The sequence below is a fragment of the Diprion similis genome, chromosome 14 (assembly GCF_021155765.1).
Source record: "Diprion similis isolate iyDipSimi1 chromosome 14, iyDipSimi1.1, whole genome shotgun sequence".
NCBI lineage: Eukaryota > Metazoa > Arthropoda > Insecta > Hymenoptera > Diprionidae > Diprion > Diprion similis.
Window position 1 is genome coordinate 5,004,774 of NC_060118.1, and position 10,659 is coordinate 5,015,432.

Below are 10,659 nucleotides of genomic sequence, written 5' to 3' on the forward strand. Positions count from 1 at the left end.
TTTAGTTCCTAGTCGATCTTGTTTTATTAACGACTAAACTATTGACCATATCAAAAGTCGGGATTTCACTATTAAACACCAATAAACGATTAAAGAAAAGAATCAACATTACGGGATTGAAAACTCGTAATTCATGACGTCTCGACACTAAACTGACAACTGATTTGTGAATTAAGTATGAAATTGAGACTTATCAAATGAATGATCTATGCTGTTTTCTTTACCTTCATATTCAGGTCAACGGGGATTACCCGTGCCTGTAATTTGTTCAAAATCGTTTCGCAAATATAACGAAACATTAATTGAAACAAAAACCAATGTGTTGTATGTTTGGAACGATTGAAGGAGTGTTAAATTACGAATAAGTTAAAGAATTTGTATCAATATATTGTGCACAATTAATAACGATTTTTCCTAACAGTATATCGTTACGTTAACCTTGCGAATTTAACCTCATCTTAGTTTAAGGAATTAACAATGATTACGAAGTTTCTTGGCAGACAGTAAAATATATCTGGGTATAAAAATATTACACGTTCTAAAAGACCAATTTTATTTTGTATCAAATCAATGGAGTATGAAATTATTTTTTCCAATACCTAAATAAATATGGCTCATAAATAATAAAATTTTATAAGTACTCACTTATGTTCATGGAAGAGAGACAGAGACACAATGTTCTCTCAAGATAATGCTAAATTAAACAAACACCTGTGTGGCATTTTTTGATGTCATTGAAAACAGCCGTCCAGCGCCCTGCTCTCTAAATATTAACTAGCTTAAACATCATTTTTCATAGTCCTCACTGAAACACTGTCATTTTATATAAAGTCTGACCCCGGAATAAGTGCGCCTAGACTGGCAAGGAGAAATTTTTTTTTTGAGAATCGCTATACCCCTACCACATGCTATTCCTCACGTCCCTCTGCTTCGTTTGTCTCTAATTATTTATTTTAATGCGTGACTTCTCAATAATCAATAATTTGTTTAACTAGGCATGCTTATTCATAGGTTGGGATACAAAGTTCAACTGAAGCCAAAGTCTCAGTGGGAGAGAAGGCCTCCTGTTCCTGAAATTGACTGAGAAACGGAGGAAACTAGCTGATTGCAGGAGCACTTATTCCGGGGTCTGGCTGTACTCATACATAATATCTGAACATTTGTTTATGCTGCCAGTAATGTAATTGTCAATTGAAATTAATGTTTCTATTTCTTCAAAGTCGGTATCATCAGTTAGTTCCATGAATTTTCTTGAAACAGTCAACATTGACATTAATGAATGAGTTGGTTATGAAAAGATGAAACATGAACAGCTAACGACAAAGTTTTCAATAATCGATACATATAATTGCGCAATGCAAGAGAACCGATAGCATTGTCAACTTAGAAATCCTGAAAGAAAAAGTGATTCAATTCCGTACTTGTGACTATTTGAATTGGCATCTGCTCATATTTCCTTACACACTTCAGAAAAAAAGGAAAAAATTAACAAGCAGTAATATTAAATAATTGTTAAAATTCCAGGCCATTTTTCTTCATATGGACTTATCTATAATAATTAAGCCGAAGACAAGTAAGAATGGGTCTTTGTCGAAGTATCGTTATAAGTAAACAAACCCTACAAAATATTTATCAATAATTCTGTACGACGGAGGATATCGTTTTGTGGATGATGAAAGATGATCAACAGCAGCCAGCATGACTGGCAAAGCTACTTGACACCGTTCTATATCAACACAGTAGCTTTTCATCTCTGTCTCATTTTCTGTGTACTTGTATAAAAGTTTGGTCACTCGACTAGATGCCAATTCAATTGTATCAGCTTTATTTAAAATGGCACAATCCTTCTCTATTAATAATTCTAAATTCTTATCCATTACCTGCAAAATCAGGTAATGGGAACGTTCACCATCCAAAGTTTCGACTACGATTCGATTACCCGTGAAGATATCGGTTCGATTGCTAACAATTGAGATGAAATCTTGCAATGGATCTGAAGCTTTTTCAATGTCAGATTCATCATCTGAAAATTTAAATTCTATGCAGCAATTCCATATCTTAATGCTATCTTTATATGTAGAATGACCCCCAAGTGTAGATAAACATCTATTGCACGTGACTGTTTGACTATCTTCATCGATTTTCAGTTCCTTCTTAAAAATTGCCTTGTTCAACAGTCTGTAATCCTTTTCGTAAAAACAATCCGACTCCTTGGGGTCTGGGATAACTGAGTAATCATTGCCATCATGATTGCAACAAAACCATTCACTCGGTTCACAGATATTTGAGGGTAAGGGTAGCACTCGTTTGAAGAAAACTACTTTAGTGATGTCATTCTTACAACGTGAGCATCGCAGGCAACAGTTTTTTTCTTTTAATCGGTGTTCAATATTCATGGGATTGCTTGGAAAATCAGTGATCGAATCTCCAGGTGTAGAAACTATCTCAGTTTTGAATGATCCATATGAACCTTCGATCGGTTGGGTCTGTACTCTGAGCGAGATCCAGTTGTCGGCAACAGTCAACGAAGAAAGAGTTTTTGGTATAATTTTTATAAAATGCAGTGGTAGAAATTTTGTTTGGCTTCCAATTTGAAGAATTATCACAGATTCTTTGAGCTTCAACTGTATCGCACTTTTTTCCACAATGTCCCGAGTCAAGATGAATATGTTGCAAGAACGTATGCGCGATCTTACTTCGATTGTTATCAATTCCATTGCATATCAAGTGCGGAGAAAGGTCGTTCATCTTCAATTGTTTGTCCTTCTTAAATATAGGACAAAGGCTGAGAGTGCCAGCCAATGGACAGTGCTGTTATTTCTTGTTTGTTATCATCAGGTATCAATTATGTCAGGCAATGTGATGAGTTTTCTCTTGACTGTACTGTCATTTTTGAACTGTCAATCAGTGCATGGAAGTCTAACCTTGCCATATGTCCAGATGAAAAAATCCCAGTTTTGACACGACATACACTTACGAAGGTACACCGTTTCTATCGATTTTAAGGAAAAATCGTGGAACACTATTTGAATGTTTTTGACCACTATAACGGCGTAATCCGTTAAAATAACTTCATTCTGTATGGTCTAAGGTCCAGACGAAGGCAACACAGCCCTAGAATAAAATGATGAACACAGCTTACACAGCCAGCAGCCAACCTGGACGAACCAAGAATGTGGCCAGTGTTGCCAGAGTGAGCTATCGTTTAGTACTAGACGGCGCACATTGGGGCCGATTCCCAAGAAGCTGGTAAGAATTCAAAAACGTAGTTCCGTAGTTCATTCTATTTGAGACGTAATATATATGGGTTTTTGGTATAACTGATTACGAATCTGAAGTAAAAATCGTGAAAAACGAAATGGCGGATCCAATATGGCGCATGCGATTCTCGAAATCAACCGGATTCGCTTGGAATGTATTATTAGGTTTTTGGGGTCGTTGAATACGAAAGTGAATGAATACACGAATCAGGTGTGGAAACCATAAAATTCTAAATGGCAGACCAAAAATAGGAATTATACTCTTTAGACATTAGTCTATCTATTTATGTACTCTAAATCCAATAAAATGAAACTTCATTTTTCGAGTTTTGGCCTATGAGTCACAGCTTTAACTTATAAAACAATATGGGTAGCTTTTATATTCCCTTATACATCTTGAAGTCGATTGGCGGGAAATTCGTCGAAAACAATTCGTCAAAAAGAATTCTTCGAGAACGAGTCGTTGAAAACAAGTCGCCGAACAAACATCACGGTGAATTATAATATTGCAATATTAATACCATAATAAGCATGCACTTAAGTATTATTCACAATTGACTTAGTGCAATGGTAGTGCAGTGCGAAAGTTTGGACATACGAATACCATGCGAGCGTTCACATACGATCCAATACGATCAGTGTAGTGGTAAACCGCTGATTGTGAACGCTCGCATGGTATTCGTATTTTCAAACTCGTGCACTACATTGCACCACCTATGTGAAGCTGGCCTGCAACTTAAGATTTTTGAAATAATTAATATACCAAAAAATTGCTCCCGATTTGCTCTTAATTGCTCCGTACTTTTTATTAATTGCTCCCGCATGGATCCAGAGAAAAACTAAAAAAATGAAAACCGAAAAAAAAACTGAAATCTAGGGAAATTCTTTAAACGCGGTTTTTGGCTAAACGGAAGGGATTTAAAGGATCTTCTGTGCGGCAAAAAATTGCTCCCCGTATGCACTTAATTGCTCCACCGTCAGATTTAATGAATTCGCATTCGTTATCGAAAAAAAAAGGAAAAATGCAATGTGACCATAAAGTAGTGGGGGGTGGGCTAACTTCACAACCGGCTTGAAACAAGCCTGACGAACAAAAATTAAAAAATAATTATACTAATTAATTGCTCCTGATTTGCTCCTAATTGCTCCGTAGTTTCCATTATTTGCTCCCGCATAGAGCCGGAGAAAAACTAAAAACAAAAAACCGAAAAGAAGAAGAATCTAGGGGAAAATGGCTGGAACGGAGTAGGAAATAGATATTTGCGTCTATATGAATGAAATACATCAGAAAACAATTGCATTTGTATTGCTTTAATTTGCTCTACCTTTATTTCTAATTGCTCCCTCGTAATTGCAGAGTTATGAAATGATTAAGCAAGCTAGATGACGACATAACCCTACTTTTGATCGGACTCCGTTATACGGAATAAAAAAGGGACAATTGGGCTTATATGCATAAAATGAATCGAAAACGATTGCTTTGCTATTGCTTTAATTTGCTCTATCTTTATTTGTAATTGCTCCCTCGTATTCACAGAGTTATAAGATGATTAACAAGCTCGATGACGACATAACCTCTCCGTTATACGGAGTAAAAAAGGGATAATTGGGCATATATGCATAAAATAAATCGAAAACGATTGCTTTTTTGTTGCTTCAATTTGCTCCACCTTGATTTTTAATTGCTCCCTCGTAATCGCAGAGTTTTAACATGATAAACAGGCTTGATGACAACATAACCCTACTTTTTGGTCAGCCTTCGTCATTAGTTAATCATCTTAAAAATCCCGATTACGAGGGAGCAATTCAAAATAAAAGTGGAGCAAATTGGAGCAACAAAAAATCAATCGTTTTCTGATTTATTTCGTCCATATATTCCCAATTATCCTTCGCTTTTACTCCGTATAACGGAGTCCGATCAAAAGTAGGGTTATGTTGTCACCGAGTTTGGTAATCATATTATAACTCAGCGAATACGAGGAAGCAATTAAATATAAAGGTAGAGCAAACTGAAGCAACAGAAGAGCAATCGTGTTTTGATTTATTTTATGCATACATACCTAAATATCCATCACCTTCATCGTAAAACGGAGTCCGATCGAAAGTATGGTTATATTGTCATCGAGCTTGCTAATCATCTTAAAACTCCACGAATACGAGGGAGCAATTAGAAATAAAGATGGAGATAATTAAAGCTTCACAAATTCAGTCGTTTCCTGATTTATTTCATCTATATAAACGCAAATATCTATTTCCTACTCCGAATGACGACGGCCGATCTAAAGTTTATGTTGTCGTCGAGCTTATTGTTAATCATCTTGTAACTCCGCAATTACGAGGGAGCAATTAAAAATAAAGACGGAGCAAATTGAAACCGCAGGAAAGCAATCGTTTGCCAATTTATTTCATCCATATATGCCCAATCATCCCTCTTTTACTCCGTATAACGGAGTAGATCAAAAGCAGGGTTATGTTGTCGTCGAGCTTGTTAATCACTTAAAAATAAAGATGGAGCAAATTGAAGAAACAGAAGAGCAATCGTTTTAGGATTTATTTTATGTATATATACCTAAATATCCATCACCTTCATCGTTGAACGAAGTCCGATCAAAAGTATGGTTATGTCGTCATCAAGCTTATGTTAATCATCTTGTAACTCCGCGAATACGAGGGGAGCAATTAAAAATAAAGATGGAGCAAATTGAAGCAACTGTAAAGCAATCGTTTTCTGATTTATTTTATCCATAAAGACTCAATTATTCATTTCCTACTCCGTATGGTGGATTCCGATCAAAAGGAGGTTATGTTGTCATCAAGCTTGTTAATCATTTTGTAACTCCACGAATACGAGGGGAGCAATTAAAAATGAAGATGGAGCAAATTGAAGCAACAGAAAAGCAATCGTTTGCCAAATTATTTCATCGATATATGCCCAATTATCCCTCTTTTATTCAGTATAACGGTGCGCACAATCAAAAGTAGGGTTATGTTGTCATCGTGCTTGAGAATCATCTTCAAACTCCGCGATTATGAGGGAGCAGTTATATATAAAAGTGGAGTAAATTAAAGCTACACGAATTCGGTCGTTTCCTGATTTATTTCATCTATATATAGACGCAAATATCTATTTCCTACTCCTAATGACGAAGGCTGATCAAAAAGTAGGGTTATGTTGTCATCGAGCCTGTTTATCATATTAAAACTCTGCGATTACGAGGGAGCAATTAAAAATCAAGGTGGAGCAAATTGAAGCAACAGAAAAGCAATCGTTTTCTGATTTATTTTATCCATGAAGGCTCAATTATTCATTTCCTACTCCGTATGATGGATTCCGATCAAAAGGAGGTTATGTTGTCATCAAGCTTGTTAATCATCTTGTAACACCGCGAATACGAGGGGAGCAATTAAAAATAAAGATGGAGCAAATTGAAGCAACAGAAAAACTATCGTTTGCCAATTTATTTCATCCATATATGCCCACTTATCCCTCTTTTATTCCGTATAACGGAGTCAATCAAAAGTAGGGTTATGTTGTCATCGTGCTTGAGAATCATCTTAAAACTCCGCGATTACGAGGGAGCAATTAGAAATAAAGGTGGAGCAAATTAAAACTACACAAATTCAGTCATTTCCTGATTTATTTTATCTATACATAGATGCGAATATCTATTTTCTACTCCTAATGACGAAGGCTGACCAAAAAGTAGGGTTATGTTGTCATCGAGCCTGTTTATCATGTTAAAACTCTGCGATTACGAGGGAGCAATTAAAAATCAAGGTGGAGCAAATTGAAGCAACAAAAAAGCAATCGTTTTCGATTTATTTTATGCATATATGCCCAATTATCCCTTTTTTACTCCGTATAACGGAGTCCAATCAAAAGTAGGGTTATGTCGTCATCGAGCTTGTTAATCATCTTATAACTCTGTGAATACGAGGGAGCAATTACAAATAAAGATAGAGCAAATTGAAGCAATAGCAAAGCAATCGTTTTCGATTCATTTTATGCATATAAGCCCAATTGTCCCTTTTTTATTCCGTATAACGGAGTCCGATCAAAAGGAGGTTATGTCGTCATCTAGCTTGCTTAATCATTTCATAACTCTGCAATTACGAAGGAGCAATTAGAAATAAAGGTAGAGCAAATTAAAGCAATACAAATGCAATTGTTTTCTGATGTATTTCATTCATATAGATGCAAATATCTATTTCCTACTCCGTTCAAGCCATTTTCCCTAGATTCTTGTTCTTTTCGGTTTTTTGTTTTTAGTTTTTCTCCGGCTCTATGCGGGAGCAAATAATGGAAAGTACGGAGCAATTAGGAGCAAATCAGGAGCAATTAATTAGTATTATTATTTTTTAATTTTCGTTTGTCAGACTTGTTTCAAGTTGGTTGTGAAGTTGGCCCACCCCCCACTACTTTATGGTCACATCACATTTTTCCTTTTTCTTTTCGATAAAGAGTGCGAATTCATTAAATCTGATGGTGGAGCAATTAAGTGTATACGGGGAGCAATTTTTTGCCGCACAGAAGATCCTTTAAATCCCTTCCGTTTAGCCAAAAACCGCGTTCAAAGAATATCCCTAGATTTCAGTTTTTTGTCGGTTTTCTTTTTTTCAGTTTTTCTCCGAATCTATTCGGGAGCAATTAATAAAAAGTACGGAGCAATTAGGAGCAAATCGGGAGCAATTTTTTGGTACATTAATTATTTAAAAAATCTTAAGTTGCAGGCCAGCTTCACATAGGTCATTGCACCACTGCACTAAGTCGATTGTGAATGATACTTTAGGATCCTGTCCCATGAATGGAAATTTTACCGGCGGAACGATCACTGAAAAATCGCAACCGTTTCTTTCAGCGCTATATTCGAAACGCGCCGCTATGATTCCGGATCACGGGACAGGGGTAATTTAGAGAGCCGGAATGTCGATGAACCCACACATACCTGAACCGATTGTGACACTCGGTGTCAGCATAAGCGGATGCAGAAACTGTTTTGTTGTCTATTGTAGCCATTACATTTTCGTAGCTGTGTGGATAATTCGGAAGAAAGGCTGTATGCCGAAAATTATACCGATTCATCTGGATTTAAGATATTTTGGAGTCTGATAGAGATGGTCTTGAAACTGGGGAAATTTCCTAGTCGAATCGTATGAGAACTGTAGTACGAATCTGTGTATAAAATTTTTCAAATCGTAGCTTGAATAAAAGTGTACGTCTGTATCTCAGTCATTGCTAACGTAGATCGCTGATAGGATTTATTACGAATAATGACAAAATAAATGAACGCACGTTACATCAAACATGGCCAATTGGAACTACCGACTTGTGGAATATTCATCGCTTCTATGATTTCAGAATTCATTTTACTTCTGGAAGGGAGAAAGAGACGTATAAAAGCACACCGTAAGCCACGAAAATCTATACCATAAGTTAGCTTTCCGTAAATATGGCGCGGTTCGATTAAAAAATTTTCAGGTCACAGGAGCCCGTTCATGATCCACAAGAAGTCTCTCTCGGCTTGTAGGTGATTTCATAGGTCGGATCTAACGGAACAGACAAATGAAATCAGCGACCTCTTAGTGTAAGTTCTTATAACATTACGAAATTGATATTTACAAACTAGGTCAGCGGCACCTTCAAATTACTTCCTGGTAACCATTTTCTTATTCTACCTAAATTGGCAATACGAGTCACCCATTTGTCTCATACAGGAAAAAAAGTTTACAGGTGACTCGACTTTGTCTTGACTCAGTTTATATGTCAACAAAAACGTCATGTCTTGTTCGCCCAACAGAATTTTAACAAGTCTTAAGCAACTTCTTACAGTAAAGAGAATCAACCTGCGAGATCCGGAATTTTCGGGCCTTATTTGATATTATGGAGTGATTTTATATAATCAATGCAAAATGTATACAATCGCGAGCATCTATTCTCATTTTATCATATTCTTTAATACTTAAACATTTCCGGGAATCATTCAACAAACTTTCTTCTTGAATTTAAAAAGTCGAATAAATCATTTATTTTTCTGCAAAACTCAGATAATGCATCAATATTTTTAAATTCCTGTGGAAATAATTTTTTCATGAATATAAGTCCGTTCACAACACTGGTACTGGGTGTTCGCAGAGCTAATTTGACCATTTGTTTACTTTGGAAATTAATATCACATTGCTGGATTTTTGTACCAGGATACAAATTTTCTAGCTCCTGATGATTGACTTTTCACAAAAATACCATTCATACTGAATTTTTATCTAGAAGATCGAACTCTGAAAGAGTATTTCTAGTTCTCTATGGTGTGAGACATTGTGCATCAGGCACAACGATTACTGGTTAATTGAATGCTCAAAATAAGCATCTTCCTCAATATTTTTCAAGTCCCCACGAAGTTGTTTAATCAAGCCTACAGTAGTTGATGCGCTGTCGAAAGTTATTGCTCTAATCCCCATGATCCTATGTGCGTGTAATATAGTCCAAAACTTCTTTCAGGATATTCGATCTCGCTTCACGGGCCAAGCTCTTTATGAAGCCAAGATCTACATCTACATATCCTCGAAATTGAAACCCATTTCACTAATAAACACCTTTTTTTTACAGACATTTCATCTACTAGTATACCAAATTGTAGGTTCGTATCTTTAAGTGCATATTCTTCAATGATTCTTTTCAAGTTATCTAATACTGGCTCACTAATACCAGGACTCCCAATCAGATCAATATTTGTGAACCACTTTCGAGTTGTTTGAGGATGTGGTAAGTATTTCATAAATGAATTTCTGAAGTAATTATAAGCAGATGATGAATGAAACATTAAGGACGAAGCGAACCCTTTCAGGAGAGGTGAATATGCTATTTTATTTTTTGTACTGGGAATGTTCTTGATTATGTCCTGTAGTCCAACAGACGTAGAAAACTGTAAATGAAAGGAAAACACAAAGGCGTATATTATAGTACTTGAGGTAAATCAAGGGATGTCATAATGGTGAATACTCAGGGTATCCAGCGATAGCAGAGTTCAAAATAACTGTACAATTCCCGTATATTCCAAGTTATTTTGTTCAAAACTCTCGTATACTCATATATAATGATTTTTATACCGTTTGTGCATTATTATGGAATAATCAACATTGAACATCATCATATTCGACGATGTGTAGAACTGATGAATTCGGATGGAGTCAAAAACGTCGAAAAATCAGAAAATAAAAGGGTCACAACATCGAATTTTAAAATATGTGCAAATGTATTTCATAGAATTTCAAACTGTAGAAAGCCGAAGTACAGAAAAATTGAAAACAAAAGGTAAAAAATAGAAAATCAGAATATAGAATCGTCACAATGCTGATGTATTCTTATTCGTTGTGATAATTTTATATTACAGCTCTCTATACT

At 35.8% G+C, this 10,659-nt stretch overlaps 1 protein-coding gene across 1 annotated transcript; it reads right to left on the bottom strand.

Annotated features, from left to right (window-relative positions):
* Positions 1-591: 591 nt before the first annotated feature.
* LOC124414927 lies at positions 592-3,109 on the bottom strand. Its single transcript, XM_046896117.1, has one exon. It carries the CDS (start codon positions 2,715-2,717, stop codon positions 1,602-1,604), a length of 1,116 nt encoding a protein of 371 aa, XP_046752073.1. The 5' UTR covers positions 2,718-3,109; the 3' UTR covers positions 592-1,601.
* Between the last annotated feature and the right edge of the window lie 7,550 nt (positions 3,110-10,659).

Coding starts and splice junctions, on each gene's coding strand:
- LOC124414927 (XM_046896117.1), bottom strand. CDS start 2,717: ATGGAATTGATAACAATCGAAGTAAGATCGCGCATACGTTCTTGCAAC.